This window comes from Mustela putorius, unplaced genomic scaffold (genome assembly GCF_011764305.1).
Source record: "Mustela putorius furo isolate JIRA1106 unplaced genomic scaffold, ASM1176430v1.1 tig00537335_pilon_pilon_pilon, whole genome shotgun sequence".
Classification (NCBI taxonomy): domain Eukaryota; kingdom Metazoa; phylum Chordata; class Mammalia; order Carnivora; family Mustelidae; genus Mustela; species Mustela putorius.
Window position 1 is genome coordinate 1,212,201 of NW_025422457.1, and position 17,090 is coordinate 1,229,290.

The 17,090-nt window shown below is 57.4% G+C and overlaps 1 protein-coding gene across 3 annotated transcripts in view; it reads left to right on the forward strand.

Annotated features, from left to right (window-relative positions):
• The window catches only part of KIAA1614 (KIAA1614 ortholog), a 48,261-nt gene that overhangs the window by 8,570 nt on the left and 22,601 nt on the right, over positions 1-17,090 (forward strand). For 2 of the 3 annotated variants that reach the window (XM_045074308.1, XM_045074309.1), the window contains exons 1-4: positions 3,262-3,490; positions 5,110-6,053; positions 6,786-6,849; positions 16,809-16,952. In XM_045074308.1, coding sequence (XP_044930243.1) covers positions 3,438-3,490; positions 5,110-6,053; positions 6,786-6,849; positions 16,809-16,952 — 1,205 coding nt within the window. In that variant the 5' untranslated portion in view covers positions 3,262-3,437. Of the gene's footprint in view, positions 1-3,261; positions 3,491-5,109; positions 6,054-6,785; positions 6,850-16,808; positions 16,953-17,090 lie in introns of those variants that run through there. The other variant, XM_013064238.2, reaches the window with a different exon arrangement.

Here is a 17,090-nt window from a genome sequence, read left to right on the forward strand (position 1 = left end):
CCAGGAGCCGTCAGTGGCCTCTGCGTGCTCCTCAGATCACGTGCCCCATGTCCAAGACAGGGGTGACCAGCTCCTCCAGGGGGTACAGTGGAGGGATGGCAGAGGCGCCCTCCCACCTCATTTCTACCCCCCCACCTCTAAGGGTGTGACCTGAAGGACCATCTCTGACCCCTCCCTTTATCCTAAGTGGAACCTGATTTCCACATCCAACACGGCTCCTCGCTCAAAGCTGTGTGTCCAGAGCCTGTCGAGGGAAGGCGGGCAGGAGGCGTGAGAGGCTGTGTTTCCATCCAGGCTACGTGGAGGGAGGCTTCTTGGGATGGTGGGTTTCCCTCATCGTTCAAATGGAGGAAGAAGGCTATGTGATTGCTGCTTACCCCATATTTTTGTTCCTCCAAAACACGGTAATGAAGGATTCTGATACACAGGACATAGGGGCCATGCTCGAGGTAACCCACCTTCCAGGGACGTCCACTTCACAGGACAGTGTCCAGCCCCTCACCCGGACCCCAGATGCCCTCCAGCAGGCCACGTCACCTCTGCTTTGCAGAGCCAGCCCTGCCCTTGCCTTCTCCAGTGTAACTTTGACACGTAGTAACAGGGGAACCAGGCAGTTTCACACCTGCTGCCTGCGTTTATGCTAATTCTCCCCTGCCCCCAGCCCCGTCTGGCTGGCACCTGCTCTTTGTCCAAGACCCTGCGCTCCGTGATACCCCTCCTACCCAACACACACCTCAGTCACACACCTCAGCTGTTCCTGTCAGCCGACCTTCACCACCACCCTGTGCTAGCCTGACTGGGGACAGCTCACATGGGAAGTTTCTCTTTCCCTCCCCTGCCCAGCTTGACCAGAAATTCCTCAAGGACAGGGCCTGTGGGTATTATATTTTGACTTTCCTGTGCCTGGCGTATAGTAGAAACTCAATGCATGTTTGCTGAACCAAATAGAATCCAGATGAATGAGAAATACCTTCCCACGTGTGACTGTTGTGGTAATTCAATAGCTTCTGAGGATAGGCTTCTTGGTACATGTAGATGGCTTTTAAAACCTCTGTAGGGTTTAAAAACCATCCCCCTATATTAAGTGTAAAGTCACAAATGTAATGAGTAAACTGAAGGTGATTATTTGCATCTCAAAAGGGGGGGCAGGTTTCCTTTAAACATTAAGCTTTTGCTGGAACTTTCAAAAACTTGCCTTACAGATCATTAACTTCCGGGGGTGGGGAATAGGAGTCCTGAAATTACTTACCTCTTGGAGTCTGGGCTCTGAGATGCCTCTGAAAAAAGGAAGGAAGGCAGAAGATCTGGGAGCCCCACCGGACTGGATTCAGATTCTGAGTAGACTAGCCGTGTGGCCTCAGGCAAGTTCTTTCACCTCTCTATAGCCCGATTCCCTTATTTCTAAAGAAATACACTATACTCACTTGGTGGGATTATTGTAAAGATCTAAGGGATCCTATATGGAGTCTCTTAGCTCATAGAAGTTCCCCAATAACAGTAAGAGTATTGTTGTTTGGTTTGGAATTGCCAATGGATGCGAGGAAGAGGTCTTAGGAGGTTTCCAGAACTTTACCTTGGATAGCAGGAGTAAGGAAGGCAGAAAGTATCTAGACCGGAAGGGCTAGACCAGGGCGGCAAGCGTGTTTTTGCTCTCACAGCACTTGACAATGTTTTGATTTTTCAGGCTGACTCTTTCCATGCTCAACTCGCACAGGCATAGTGCCGGCCACACTCTGTGGCGTGGTTGAGCTGAAGGTCTTGAACGCTAGAAAGCCTACCACTTATGAGCTCTGTGATCTTGGGAAGATCACTTAACTCAGTTTCATAATCTGTAGAAACGAGACAATAACAGTACCCATCTTTTACGGTTACCCTATGAGATAAAGAACGTAAAGTGCTTAGCCCAATGCCAGGTGCACGGTGCCTCCATAAATCTCCATAAATGGCACATGACTGTGTTACGCAGGGATCCGTACTAACAAATGGCGGTAAGTGCCCTGCTGGAAGAACAGCTTGGTCTGGGAATATGGAAGGAAGTAGGGATTCACTTGCAAGATCGCTGACCCCAGACTTTGGAGACCACCCAACAGGAGAGCTGTGTGACCTTGGACCTGTTCTGTAACATAGAGGATTTGCCCTAGATAATCTCGCAGGTTCCTAAGTCAGCCCAAGGGCAATATAGCCATCTCCCCAGATAGCTGCTCTCCGTTCTGGGGCAGCGGTGGGGGGGCTCGTGCCTTGCCCAGATGCCCCCACCTATGACAGGGTAAGGCCTCGCCTGGAAGCCATCCATCCCCTCCACCCCGGTTCAGGCACTCAGCCCATTGTGTGGTCTTGCTGTGCCTGTCATCTAGGGGGTGACAGGACCACACAAGCACAAAGGAGCACAATCCATACTTGAGCGAGAAGCTTGTCTGGCTGAAGGAACCATGAACGAGCCCTTTTCCCTTTGCAAAGATTTCTGGAATCTCCTGGGTCCTAACTCTCTTACTATTTCCTGTCCTTTGTTGACAAATGTTTGGAAACAGGTGAGATTCGTTACCTCCCTCTGGGTGGAAAGAGAAAGAAAGCTCCGTTGGCAGGTGAAGCCCTTTAAGGCTACTTCCTCCCAGGTGTGGAGAAAGTGGCAAAGTCCCTTCAGGAGTCCCCAGGGCTCTGAGAACCCGTCCCTGTCTCTGGGGCTGGCAAGGCAGGTACCGGGCTCTCCCGCTGGCCGGGCGGGATGAGGGAACCCGCCACCACTCCGGGTACCCTCGAGCCTCTGAAAGGCAGAAACGAATGACCTTGACCTCCGAGACAAGGGCACCTCGGAGAGAAGGGCCCGAGATCTCTGGAAAAGTTGTCTAAACAAAGGGCATTCCTTAGCTTCCCCCCGGACAGCCGAGCCTCCTCCCCAGCGCCGGGGGCAGAGTTCCACGCACTCCCGCGGAGCCGGCAGGAACGCCGCGTTTCCCAGCCTTGGCTCGCCGGCAGCCGGGTCCCACGCCGCGCGCGCCCCGAAGCCTCGCCGGGCCGGCCCCGCGCGAAGGGGGTCGGTCCCGCGGGGTCCTCCGAGCGCCCCGCGCCCCCTCGGTCCCCGCGCCCGCGCCCCGGCCCCGCTCGTCCTCCTTTCCCCGGGACGGGGGAGCCCGCGGCCGCCCGCGCCGAGAGCAGGAGGGAGCGGAGGGCGGCGGAGGCCGGGGAGGGGGCCCGGCCCCGCTCCTCCTGCCCCTTCCGCTGCTCCGCCTTTCTGCCCTCCGCGCTCCCTCTCTCCGCTCCCGGCCCGGGGCGCGCCGGGCTCGGCCTCTCCCGGCGCTGGCAGAGCCCATGCCGCTGCCTGCCAGCCCGGGCCGCGCCCGCTTCCCCCCGCGGACCCGCAGGCGGCCGGCGGCCCGCACCCCACCGCGCGGCCGGAGCGCAGGCCGCAGGGCCGGAGGAGGGCCGCGCCGCGCGGCGGGATGGAGGCGGCGCCCGAGGCGGCGGCGGCCCGGCCCGCGGGCGGCGGCCCCCAGTGAGTACGCGGGAGCGAGGCGCCGGGCCGGCCGGGGCGGCGGGGGACGGGGGGGGGGGACCTCGGGGAGCGGAGGGGAGGCGGGGAGCGGGAGCCCGGCCTCGGAGCGGACCGGGGCTCGGGGACACCGCCCTGCGCGTCCTTCCCGCGTCAGCCTGTGGGCGTCGGAGGCGACCCCGGGCTCGGCCGGCTGCCCCGGAGGCTCGGTGCCCCGGGGAGCCCCGCGCAAGGCTCGCGGGCTCCGGCGGTGCGGGGTCCAGGGCCGGCCCGTCAGGAAGTTCTTTTCCTCTCACTGGCATCGCCCCGAATCCCCTGCTTTCGGAACCGAACTTGAGAGAAGAGGATTCGGGGGCTGCAAAGTGAAAGTTGGTAAATTCTAGACCAGCTGGTAGAGGAAACCATCCCGCCCTCCTGAAGAGACTCCTTACACTTCGCAGGCTTAAGGCTGATGTGACATTTGCGCTATGTGCGTATTGTGCCTTTTGAACCACGTACAGTCCAGAAACACGTGTACATCGAATTGTAGTGCACGACGGTGGAGGGACCTGACATGTCAGAGAATCCTGTGGTGAACTTTAGTTCCTATCCGAAGTGAAAAATTCACTTCTAATTTGTAATTCATGTAAATATGAATTTTTATACATGCGGTTTACTTCAAGGGAGACCTATCTAAATGTACGGTGTTTAAGGAGCATTTTCTCGGCGAGTGGGGTAAATATTGTTGCACTGAACCACTTGGTGAGTAAAATCCTGTGCTCACTTTCACTCTCTGTGAATACACTGACTTCAGCTCTGCCACCAAGGAGCCGTGCAATTCTGGCGAGTCACTTAACCTCTCCCGACTGGAGAGGGGGTTGGGGGAAGGGTTAATAATCACCCCATCGCTGAGTGCTTTAAAGAGCCCTGGCCTTAGAAGGAAATTGGCTTTCCACATCCAGCCTCCTTTCAGCCCGTGTGACCAGATCTTTGTGTGCCTCAGTTTCTCTGTCTGTGAAAGTGAGGAAGATAATCCCCTTCTGGCAGAGTGTGTGAGGATCATTTGAGAGAGGGTGTTGGAAAGCTCTGGCAGGCCTGCCTGGCACAAAGCAGATGTGGCTAGGAGCTGGTGACCGGTCGTGGCCACCCTCGGAGCACAGCCCCATGCTACTGTCCTGTGGCTTCTACACAGGGAGGCACCTTCGACCAAGGGGTCAGATCCTGTGTGGTATCTTCCTGAAGTCCCTCATCCCTTCTGGTTCCCCTTAAAAAGGGAGGTGCCTGTTAGCTTTGAGCAGATCTGACATTCTCTCCTGAGACCGCCTGTCAGCAGAGATGGGGGCCAGGGATTGGGATATCTGACCCCTGTTGTCACTCTGGTCCACATTTGGCTGTTGTTTGAAGCTTCATTGTGCCCTATCTGTAAAATGGGAATAGAAAAACTAGAACACTGCTCAGAATTGGCAGAAAAATCCCAATAACTTATTTGTGCCATCTAGTGATTTGCACTTTTCAAAGTTCTGTCCCCGGGTTGTTCGCATCTGCACAGGGCTCGATCCGAAGGCACTTTGGGGACCCAGAGGGTTGTTAGAGCTACTGGCCACATGCTGGGTCTCAGGAGCTTTGTCTGTTTTCTCCTCCAGAGGGACCCAAATAGGGAGCAGAACAGCCAGCTCCATGGAGATGACCTCAGCTGTGGAGAGAAGTGGCCGTGAGCCACAGCTGCATAATGGACACCTTCCAAGACCCTGGTCCTGCTCTCTGGAAGACCGAACCCCCAGCCTGATGGCCCCCCAGCATGGCAGGGCATGGGGCATGCAGCTCCAAGGCCCCTCTGTGCTGGAGTCCAAAGTGAGGGCCTTGAAGGAAAAAATGTCCACAGGCAAACAGGGGGTGAGCCCCTGCCTCACTTCTCATGAGCGGCCGTCCAAGAAACCCAAATTCAGGCGAGTCAAGGGGGGCGCGCCTGAGATTCTGTCAGAGCAGCCTTCCTTGCCCGATGCGGAGGAGGTCCTCCCTACCCAGAATCCACCCGATGGGCAGCTGGACAGCGGCATCAACAAGGAGGAACCTGCCCAGAACGGCGGTCCCAGACCTCCCAGGCCACCCTCTAATGGGCTGGAGTGCTGGAACGGGAGGAGCCCGTGGCCTCCAGAAGCAGTACAGGCCTTGCCGGACAATGAGGGGAGTCTGCCGCCAGGGTCTGGCTCTTTGCAAGAGAACTTTGTTCACGGAGTCACCCTGGGCCGGCCTGGGGGCCCTGGGCCTTGTGACAAGGTCGCCCACGTGCCCAACCTGAGGAAAGGAAGGTCCTACGCCCTTCAGGATGGTCTAGGTTCAGGCAGAGACCTGGACAGCTTGTCTCTGACCTGCGAGGAGGACTTTGCGTCCAGGCCAGCCCTACTGGGGGGGCTCTGGCGAGCTGCAGAGCTGGGGGCTCTGGGCACCGGGGGCAGTGCCTTATCCCTGTCTGACCAGGTGGAGATGAACCGCCTTCTGCTGCAAGAGATGTTAAATGTTGGGGGTCAAGTCCCGCCCAGGGTGGGAATCCCAGCCTGGACTCCATCCTGGGACAGACGCCCACCAGGTGAGGCTCACTCTGTAGGCCTGGGTGGCGGGGGCAAAAGGAGGGAGTCCGGGAGGAGACAAGGGGCCAGAGGGTACATGTGGAGGGGTGCGGCAGGAAAGGGAGAAGAGCACAGCCGCTGGCCACCTCGTTCCACAAGATGTCCTGTTATTCTGGGCTTTGACACAGACTCCTTACCACCTCCCGGCTAGTCTACCTGCTGAAGACCCCCATGAGCCCCCAGACCAGTTGGAGGCTACCCTCTGAGCTTGGGGTGGAGGCGACCATGATTTTTTCCCTGTGGCTTACAACCCTTTCCGAAGAGGCTTCCTGGACCTTCCTCAGATGACTTGCCCCCAGCCCCAGTGGACCTCATCGCCTCCTGGTGGAGACCCCCCCCCACACACACACAGAAAACACAGGCATTCTCTCAGGTGGCTGCTCTGCTGGGAAGTGCAACTGTGCAGGCCAGGGAGAGCCTTCTTACACGTCCTACCTGCCACTCCAACAAAAGTCCATTCCTCACCCACACCTGAGAGGACCCACACGGTCCCCTTGGCCCATGGCAGTGCTCACCAGCGGTCACCGTGACAGACTGTGCCTCTGCTTCCTCGGCTGAGACCCAGAATAGAGTAGAGTTTATCTCGGGAGTAAGCCACTCCTGGGGAAAACTCTTCTCCGTGTGCATGAAGTGGCAGCTGAGAGCCCGGTTTCTGGCTCCGCCCTGATCTCTGTTTCTGTTCTGTGTCCTAGAGCGGCCAGCAGGGGACGTGGACTGGGACTCAGGTGTCTCCCTCCAGGACTCAGATCAGAGCAGGTGAGAGCCCAGGACGCACGCATCCTCTCCCTCCAGCCTCGCTGGGCTCCCCCTCGCTTGCCCAGCACCAGGAGAGTGGGAGGGCTCCGGAAAGCCAGGGGCAGGCAGGACCCCACACCAGCAGACCGGTGACAGTGGGCCACTGTGGATCCTCATATCTGAGACCCCATAGAAGTTGTCTGCCCACCCCCCCCTCCAGAGTCCCCATGGCTGCCTGGCTACTACTCGAGCAAAATCACTGGGGCAGGACGCAGTGTCAGAGCATTACCAATGACCCACTTTACGTCCCTGGGCGTCCTTTCTCGGCCCTGGGCTCGGTCTCTTGATCTTTAAGTTGGCCCACGTAGCATCTGTCTGGCTTCCTTCCCAGGACTGTGGTGGGGCCATCAGGAGACACTGGTTGTGAAAATCCTTAGGGCAAGTCCACAGATTGCAAAGCTTGTCCCCCACAGCATCTTCCCCAGCCAGAGAGCTGCTAGTTCTGTAAAGGGGTTTGCCTCCTCCGACCTCACCTGTGACATCCCACAGGCGTGCTGCAACCCTGCCACCAGCGTCCCCAAGCAACTGTGCTCTGGGTGGTCAGGACAGGGGGCCACACTCCCAAGTTTCGTGTCCTGGCAGGATGTGGGCTCAGTGGTGCTGAGTGGCCACCCCTGGTGCCTGCTCAGAGGTTGGCCTCCGTCTTCAGTGAGCTCCTGGCTCTGCGCTCACCAGGCTCTGTGTCTCCGGCTGCACAGTGACATCTCTTGGTGAGGGTCTCCCAGCTTCTGTGGAGGGCAGAGGTCAGCATTGTTGCTGCTTCATTCCCAGGCCACTCCCTACATAAATTCCACTTCCGTTGACCTGCCTTCCAGAAAATATGGAAGAGTCCCCTCCACACACACAAATCGAGGCTGCCCCCGTTCAGGCGATCCAGCTTTTGCTTGGTGACTGGCCTTTGCTGTGGCCTTGGCCAAGGGCCGGGTGGAGAGGAGCCTTTCTGACACCTTCGCTGCTCATTAGTTATGACTTGGAAGCATCATTGACTCCCCCCTGCCAGGTCCCCACGTAGCCGAGCCACCGTATGGAGGCGTGTGGCTGCAGAAAGGACCGGTCCTCAGGGACCCGCTGTCCTCCCCAGCCCCTCCTCCTTCCCTGGGGAGCCCCAGAGGAGGCAGCTGGGGCAGACGAACCTCGAGTCCTGTGAGTTGGGGCCTTCTCCTTCTGCACCTGCTCTGACGTGCCACTTCTCACACGCCCCTCCCCCCGTAGGGTGTCTCCCCTGGGGGTTTTGTCCAGAGCTCGCTGTTGAAAGGAGAACGTGGATAATAAGTACTAAGAATATCCGTTTTAGAGGAGGAGAAACTCAACTATGGGGAAGGAAGGGACGCCGCCCCAGTCCTGTGCAGCGATCGTGTTTGTGTGGAACCCTTGGGATGGGGATTTCTGGACAGTTGCTTCAACCACCAGGCCACCTGCAGCATTTGAGGGTTCAGGTCGGGTGTAGGTGTGCCGGGGTAAGGTGTGTAGGTGTGTGCAGATGTGTGTGTATGTGTGATGGGCGTGTGTGTGTAGAAAGAAGCTGTCTTAGTGAGCTCTAGGACTGTGCCCAGCGTATATCTGGGCATGGAGTTGGCCTGCGGAAAACTTTGGCCTCTGGGGTGCCTCACCGACCTGCGGTGCACAGTCAGGCCCCTCCTGAGTAGACACCCAGGCCCAAGGGCCAGGGAACATGCCTAGTTCAGGGATGAGGGAAACATCGGCCTTGTCTAGAAGCCCCCTTGGACAGAGCTCCTCATTGGTTCTATTCCTGAGTCTCCTGGGCAGAAATTGAAGTTGTCCCTAAGACGCTGCAGGCTCCCTCTGTTCCCTCAGGGGGATGGATTTATTGGCACCTTTTCCTTATAGCTGAACTTCCCCTGAGATCTTGGAAGTAAGGTCTGCTTCTCTGCACTCTGTAGTCCAGCAGTGCCAATGGGACCAGCATCCTGGGGACTTAGTGTCTGTACGGAGGGGCCTAGGGCTCTGGGCAGGGGTGTGTTCTGCGGCAGTGGCCGTGCTTCTCAGTGGCCATCCTTGAGGGGGTCAGAACAGACTCTGGCAGTGAGTCCTCTGATCTCCTCTGCAGGTGGGACGCAGAGAAGGTCCAGCCTCGCATTCCGGTCCAGCATCAGTGTCTTTGAGAATTGCAATCAAACACCCATTGACCATATTAATCCAACCTTTACTTAATTATAATTGTCTATAGTTGTTATCGCTTTGCAGGGCTATCAGAAACGATGGTCACTGCAGAGCCTGAGACAGTCATCACGGTGTGCACGGGATGCAGGCTGGCCTGTTAGGGGGGCAGTCTCCGAGACAGTTGACCTTGCAGGTGGGTCACCTGAGATGCTGTGGGAACACTAGAAGTGCTCCGGGACCCTGAAGGCTAAGAGCCAAATGCACAGGAGACCTCCATCCCCTGACTCCAGGGCAGCCCCCTCTACTGGGAAGGTTGAATCCTAGAGAGCTGGAATGTGGCGGTGCCTGTCCTTCCCTCTGGAAGACCATGCCAGCCCCGCCCTCTCTCAGCCCCTGTTGTGTGCCGGGCTTGTGCCAACTCTCTGCCCACATCCTCACTTTATCCTAATAACTAACCGTGGCAGTTGTTCCTAGTCCCTGACAAAGAGGCCCCTCTGGGGAGAGGTTAAGTGACTTGCCCAGGGTCATACAGCTAGTAAGTGTGGGAACCAGGGTTTGCTGGCAGAGCTGCCTGGTGCCACAGTCTGGGCGCTCACCCACACGCCACACTGCACCAGCTGTCCTCTGGGCCCCACAGGCCGCTCCTCGAGTTAGGGATCTGGGGGTCTTCTGCCTCCCCCAGTGCCGGCGAGGTGTTCTGAGGGAAGGGCAAAGAAGGGGAGGTGCCAGGCTCCATGGGTTAATCTTGTTTCTCACCCAAGCACTGTTGAGATGATTTGGGGAGTGGGGTTCATGTTTGGGGAGAGGAGGACGTGGCAGGCAAGCACTTCAGAGAGGGCAGATGGGGGCCAGTGCTGTCGGCCACCTGTTCGCGGGCTGAGGGGGATCTGGTGGGTCCGAGACAGGCGCAGGGAGGAGAGTGAGGTGGGCGCTCTGCTCAGGGCCGGCCCTGCCCTCGTCCATGCTTAGCAGCCCGTGGGCATCCCACCCTCACTGATAAAATGGCCTGGACCAGCTCGGCCTCTTCCCTATCTGGAGGCACTGAGAGAGCAGATCAGGATTACAGATTGCCTTAGGATCCCAAGTTGACCCGGCTTGGGCAAAACATCCGTGAAGCCAGGGGAGCAGTGTAGTCAAGGCAATCCGCATCCCAGGGCTGGTCCCCAAAGGGAGTCTGAGCTGAAAGCAACGGGCCTTGGGCGGCGGCAGGTGCCAGCGCGCCCCCTTGAGGCGGACTCCGGCTCCATCAGGACCTTCCGCAGGGGATCCGTGCCCTGCAGGGCGGTAGTGATTGTTCAGCCTTGGGGAAAATGGAGAGAAGAGGGTCTTTGGGGCTGTGTTTTATTTGTGCTCTAATGATGAAGGAGACTCAGAGGATTCCCAGGTTGTTGACTTCCCCCATCCCTGTGGCAGAATCGTGCCCCCATTTCAGAAGCTGAGGCCCGAGGGAAGCCCAGCCCCCCCCCACACCTCTTCATGAGAAGAGAAGGCAGAGGGCCAGCCTGCAGCAGCCCATACCCTAGTGGGTTCCAGTTTTCCGGCCCCTGCTGGGTCAAAACTCCCTGCCCCAAAGCAGCTCATAGACCCCAGTGCAAAGGGAGGCAGGCAGGGATCCCCCAAGGATTTCAGAGGCCTGGCCTGTGGCTCAAGGGGTCAGGCCCACAGCTGCTAGAGCTCCGGCTTTTTAAAAATTAACATATTAACTAGCATTTTCAGAGAGCATCCTGTGAACCAACCTCTGTGTATGATTTCAGAGGGAACTGCCCATTTTTGTGCTCACTGCTGTCTTCACCTGTATCAGCTTTAGCCATAGATGCTGCTGCTGGGTCTCCTCCTGGAGCTCCTTGGGGGCAAAAACTGTGCCGATCTTATCTCCAGCGCCCTGTGCCTGCCATGTAGCGACACGGAACAGGCCCTCAGAAAATGTATGGCAGAGGCTCAGAGGCAGGAGCGTAGGTGGGCTTGGTAGGAGTGGGATGGACACAGGACAGGACGGCCCGTGTGCGTAGGGCCTGCAGGCAGGCTTTCGAGAAGGCTGAAGCGGGATGCGTGGATACTACAGGATACAAGACGGGAAGGCTGGCTCTCCATTTACGGAGAGGCATGGAACTGAGATTTTAAGTAGGGCAGTGAGAGTGGACTGACATTCTCGCTCTTCCTCCTGCCGCACCCACTGCCATTCGTTGTCCGACAACCGTGTCTTTATTTTTATTTTTTTTTTAAGATTTTATTTATTTATTTGACAGAGAGAAATCACAAGTAGATGGAGAGGCAGGCAGAGAGAGAGAGAGGGAAGCAGGCTCTCCGCTGAGCAGAGAGCCCGATGCGGGACTCGATCCCAGGACTCTGAGATCATGACCTGAGCCGAAGGCAGCGGCTTAACCCACTGAGCCACCCAGGCGCCCCCGTGTCTTTATTTTTTTAAAAGGTTTTATTTATTTATTTGACAGACAGCGATCACAAGTAGGCAGAGAGGCAGGCAGAGAGAGAGGGGAAAGCAGGCTCACTGCTGAGCAGAGGCCTGATGCGGGACTTGATCCCAGGACCCCGGGATCTTGACCTCAGCTGAAGGCAGAGGCTTTAACCCACTGAGCCACCCAGGTGCCCCCAGTGACCGTGTCTTTAGACTACAGGGCTGTTGCCGTGGCCTGTGGCCTGGCACCCGTGTTCCACAGCTGGTGAGAGGGTTTGGAGATCATTCTGGCTGACTGGTCAGGTTCTAGATCTTCTGAGCCCCTAGGATTAGGGAGCATGATGAGTCCTGGGGGTGAGCATGGGAGAAGAGGCGTTCTAGCACATTCCCAGGATTCTCCCGGCTGTAGGGGTACCAAGGCAAGGGAGTGGGGAAGGATGGCAGAGCCACAGCCTGTCCTTCGTATCCCCAGCCACCCCCCATCCTGCCCGCAGACTCAGATATACAGACGCAAAGGAAAACTGGAGGACAGCCCCCTTGGCACTCCTAAGCCCACAAGAGCACACCTAAAAAGAAAAGGTAAACCACTCACCAGCGTTCCTATACTGTGCTCTGGATTATGTAGGGTTCTAAGTGCTGGGTGGAGAAGGAGGAACCCTAACGCTTGAAGCCTTGACGCACAGCTCGTGCCTCCTGGAGCACGCATGCCACTGTGTGACCACACTTGCCCACGCGCCACACATGGAAACCTCATGACGGTCCCAGTCTCTGTGAATACAGAGGCTGCAGAAAGCTGCTTTACTCTAGACCACTTGTGGGCTTGGGCTGACATTCAAGAAGAATCCATTCAAACTCCCGTCCTGGCCTCCAGAGTTGAGCTGGCCACTCTCCCTCCTATGGGGGGGAGTCTTGGGCACCTGGCTCTGCACAGGGAGGCCAGGTGGTGCTGCCCAGAGGGGCCGCCCCCTAGGGAATTTGTTAGCCTTCAAGATGGCAAGAACAAAGCCAGCGCCCTACTCTCCCCAAGTAAGTTGGCGTCTTAAGGAAGCTCTGTTCGCCTCGCCCCAGATCCTTTCCAAGGTGTTCAGTGAGACAGCAACCAATTTGTAAGGGCGCCCGCTCCTCCTTCTCTGGTCAGAAGTTGCCTTTTAATTCTCTGGGAAGCAGCTGCCTTCCGCTACCAGTCTCCTTGGGCTCCCCATTCGACGGGCATCGCCTTCTCGCTAAGCCCTGTCAAGAGTGGTCCAGAGCAAAACCACCAAGCCTTCTTGAGTTTCAGAACAGGTTCCCTTCCAAACATACCTTTCCCTTGCAGACGAGGACAATGTCATCTCTTTGGGATTTCAGTTCATGGTTAGGGGTTCCATCCTTTGTTCCTAAGAAGAGAGTAACTTAAAATAAATAACCCCAATAATATCAGCAGTAGGAGTAGTGAATGCTAACCTGATTGAAACGTACCCAGTAGCCTGCTCCTTTTAAAAGGATCTCAGTCTCTCTTCTCAGCTGAGCCCTTCGTTAGCAGATGAAGAAACTGAGGCTTAACCCCAGAGTAACCTGCCAGGGTGACCCGCTTGTAAGGGGCAGCCCAGAGTTAGGACCGGGTTAGGCTGCTCCAGAGCCACACTTGGAACCCGTGCTCTGCTCCAGCCTGGCATGTATTGCCGCCCACGAGGGGGAAGGCCCCAGTGATAACACCCCCAGGATAGCATCCCACTGTCAGGCCACACGGGGTCAGGACTCAATTTCAGGCCCGCCTCTCGGGGAAACTGCGCACAGTGGGACAGAAGGAGGGCTTGGCCCTAGGTCATCTAAAAGCTTTATCGAATACAAAGATGGAACAAATGCAAGACAAGAAGGTTTATACATGTCCTGTATGTGATACATTTCCCCTTTGCCCACGGATCCTGGAATCTAGGAAATGTCAGATCTCTTTATAGTCCAAATTATTTCCCTAATTCGAGTTCCTGGAATCAAAGGGTGAGACTGAGACTTGCTGGAGATTATTATTTTAATCCAGGATTATAATGGCTGTAGAAAGAGTCTACTCTGTCCTGTTGACCTCCCTCCTTGGCTAGGAGAGGCGAGGTAGCTGTCCTGGTGATCTCCACCTGTCTGGCCATTAGGGGAGCTGAGGTCAAAGCTAAGTATGTCTCTCCACCAGGAAACTGGCTTAGAGGGAGAGACCAGACGGGGGGCCCAGGCCACCCTTGTCCTTGCAATCAGCTTGGGACACTGGTGGTTGGAGGGACAGAGGGAACGGCCAGAGTACTCCTGTGGTACTCTAGCTGTCCCCAACAATTAGTTCCTTTAAAAGAAAAAAAGAAAGAAAGAAAGAAAGATGATTTTATTTATTTATTTGAGAGAGAGAGAGAACATGGGCAGAGTGGGGGACGGTCATGCAGAGGGAGAGGGGGAAGCAGGCTCCTCACTGAGCAGGGAACCTGTCACAGGGCTCAACCCCATCATGATCTGAGCCAAAGGCAAATGCTTCACTGACTGAGCCACGCAGGCGCCCCCAAAATTAGTTCCTTGTAGGTGTTGTTGCTCCTTGGTAACTAAAGCTCTGTGATGTGAACCCCCCAGGGAGAGGACCTTAAAATCCCCCACCCCAGCCCGTGGGGTCCACCAGACCGCCTGGCCAAGACCTGGGCTCCCAGGGTAGCAGCGCGAGTCTCTGCAGCTGTCCAGCTCGCACTGTCTGCAGACGGCGGGGACTAAGGCCCAGGGAGGAACAGCGCTCAGCCTTGTTATCCCTGTGCCCTACCCGCTGAGCTGATGAGTCCCAGACGGCCAAAGCTTTCGGGAGAGGAGCAACATGGTCTGTTCTGAGATGGAATTGCCTAAGCGTAGCCATGCACGGACCGCCCCAGCCCTTCCAGGAAATTTCCACAAATGTGGGAGCTGAGATGGCGGGGTATAGGCCGTGACGGGAAGGGGTTGGCTCTAGGGCCGCATGCCCTGGGCAGAGGCCAGGGCCAGACTAGACAGGAAAGCCTCGCTCGGATGGAAGAGTCTGGACCTGTCAGGCTGGCAGGGCCGGCACCCCTGGGGCAGACGGGCAAGAGGCAGCAATGATTCCGGGGGGGGCAGTTGGGCTGGGAGAGGCTCAACGTCCCCCGGCACTGCAGCCGTTGCCCGCCCCCCCCCGTGACAAGGAGCCCTTTCCCCCTCCGTGGGGCTGGCCAGGGCCAGGAGTGCCTGCCCTGCTGACCTTGACTGCCATCTGTGAAGGGGGCTGCCACTCCCCACTCTGCTCAGCTTGTCACTGCACGGATGCCTTCAGGAGCCTAAAAAGCCTTACTTTTCCAATCAGTGGAGAAAGCAGCTTTGTTTGCCAGGAACCAAAGCAGGGCAGCTGATGGGAAAAAGAAAAAAAAAAAAGAATTAACAGCTCCAAGTAGAGGGAGCAGAAAGGAAGCAACAAAGCTGGAAAATGGCTTAAAAACCTAGGGGCAAGGCCGGTCCTGGCAGCATCTGGCCAGCTGCCTGGGGGCCCTCCTGCCTGCCCACCAGGTCTTGTGACAAATGCCCTGCGACAGCCGGGGAAGCACAGCTGTCACCGGAAGGCTCGGGGCGTGTGGGCGGGCAGCCAGCGGCCCGCGGCTGTAGGGGCGTCTCTCGGGCTGGTAACCTCATTATCTCTGCTGTTGGAGCAGGAGCCCCAGGGAGCACAGCTGCTCTCAGCAGCACATCGGAGGGGCCGCCTGCCTGGGAAGCCGTGCAGAGCAAGGTCTCCCCTGCCAAAGGAGGCTTCACGGGGCCGCAGGCCTGGAGATGCACTTTCACGTCCCTCCAGTAAACCCGCCTCGTTCCAAAACTGTGCCTGGGCCTTGCCAGGGTTCGTATGCACAGATGGTGCCTTTATTCTAGCAGTTCTTTTTTTTTTTTTTTTTTTCCCTTGGGCCCCAAAGCAAGGTTAGGTGCAAAGCATGAGCAACAAAGAAAGAGACAAAAGCAAGCAAGAAGAGAAAAGAATAGGCAAGAAAAGAGAAAAAGAAAGAACCACAGACTGCCCGAGCTTGTCCAAGGATGTCCCAGGGAGGCCCCAGAGTTATGCCATTTCCCACTCACATCTGTCATCTGTCATCCAGGAAACTGCTTGCCGCCTTCCCCCCGTCAGGCCCCTTTCTTGGGGTCACCCATGCGGTGGGCGAGACACAGGATTTGGGGGGCTTTCATCTGAGATCTAAGCCTGGCTGAGCCTCTACCTGCTTGGGCTCTCTTTTAGTGGACCCTCCCCGGTGAGGACAGCCCAGCAGCTGTGACAGTGCGGACAGGGGCAGCCGCGGGGGATGCTGAAGTCACATCAAAGAGTGTGACTCCAGCCACAAGGCCTCTCAGGCTGCCCTGGGGACCCAGGGACGGGAGGAAGGAGACGACAGAGGGTGTGGGAAGGAGACTGGAGGCAGGGGGGCTGGCGATCGTCTGCTTTGCTCTCCACTGATGTTCGACCTTGAGCTGTGTGCCAAATGTTCGTGTCTGCTGCAGAACGTCCTCATCTGTCAAGCAGCGAGCACACCTGCCCTGGGCCAGCCTGGCTGGGGAGAGGGAGCTCGGCGGAGAGAAATGGCTTGTCAGTGGGAGGTTGTGGGGCTGCCTTATTCTGTACCCTGGTGTGGGCTGTAAGTCACTGTTGGCCAGACAGCTTTGAAAGAGGGCCACCGCTCTGGACTGTGGCTCTGGACCGGCCCGGGAGGCCACACATCTGGCAGGTGGGGAGGGCTGGCAGAGGACCTTTATTACGAAATTCGAGCCATTGGCTGACTTGGTGTGGGTCTAGCTTAACTTCTCTCAGCCCTGAGCTGATGCCTGATGGGTTTGGACGGGGACTGAGGCAAGCAAGCACCAAGATTTACAGAAATGTCATTCTCCGCAAGGAGCAGAATGCGACGGGCTGAGGCCTGACTCCTCGTGTCTGCGGTGGGGGCTTGCATGGGTACGTGTGGGTGCAAAGAGAGGCAGAAGGAGAGAGGGAGGTGATGTGTGTAAAGACCATCTGGCTGGGCACGGGCCCAGTCCGACAATGCCAGGCCCTTCCCCCGCCCTCCCGGATAACTCCCATTGCCTGCCCAGGGAAGGAACAATAGAATAATCTGGAGATTTCCCTGCCCTTCTTAGATCCTCCTGGGATCTCTGCATCCGGTCGCTGAGCAGATGTCCAAGGCGGGCCAGCTCCCCGGCCATGTCCAGAGCCATCGCCCAGACCCTAGGCCCAGGACCCCAGGCCCCGGGCCGGCACCCTCTGTGCAGGAGCTGGACAAGGAAGGCTGCACATGCAGGGCATTTTCTGGCACAGCCAAGCTCAATGCTGTGAAAGCCCTTCTAATCCGTGTTATTTTCTTCTAATCCCTCCCCCGCCTGCTCTGGCCTGTGTGTCACCCTGCAGGACCTTTGGTCCCAAGCCGGAGTCTGTGCTGAGCCCCAGGCATGAGGAAGCCAAGCATCTGCTGCAGCGAGCCCGCATGAAGGCCCGGACGCGGCCCCTCCGTGCCAGCCATGAGATCGTGCCCGCCGTTGCCCAGGGTGGCCGGTGAGTGGGGCCCCGGCCAGGCTGGCCGAGGAGGGCTGTGGCAGGGAGGAGAGGTAGGATCTGGCCGAAAGGCCGCTGCTCCCTCCTCCCTCTGCCTGCGTGCGTGGGTCCCATGTCAGGGCCTTGATCTGAATCATT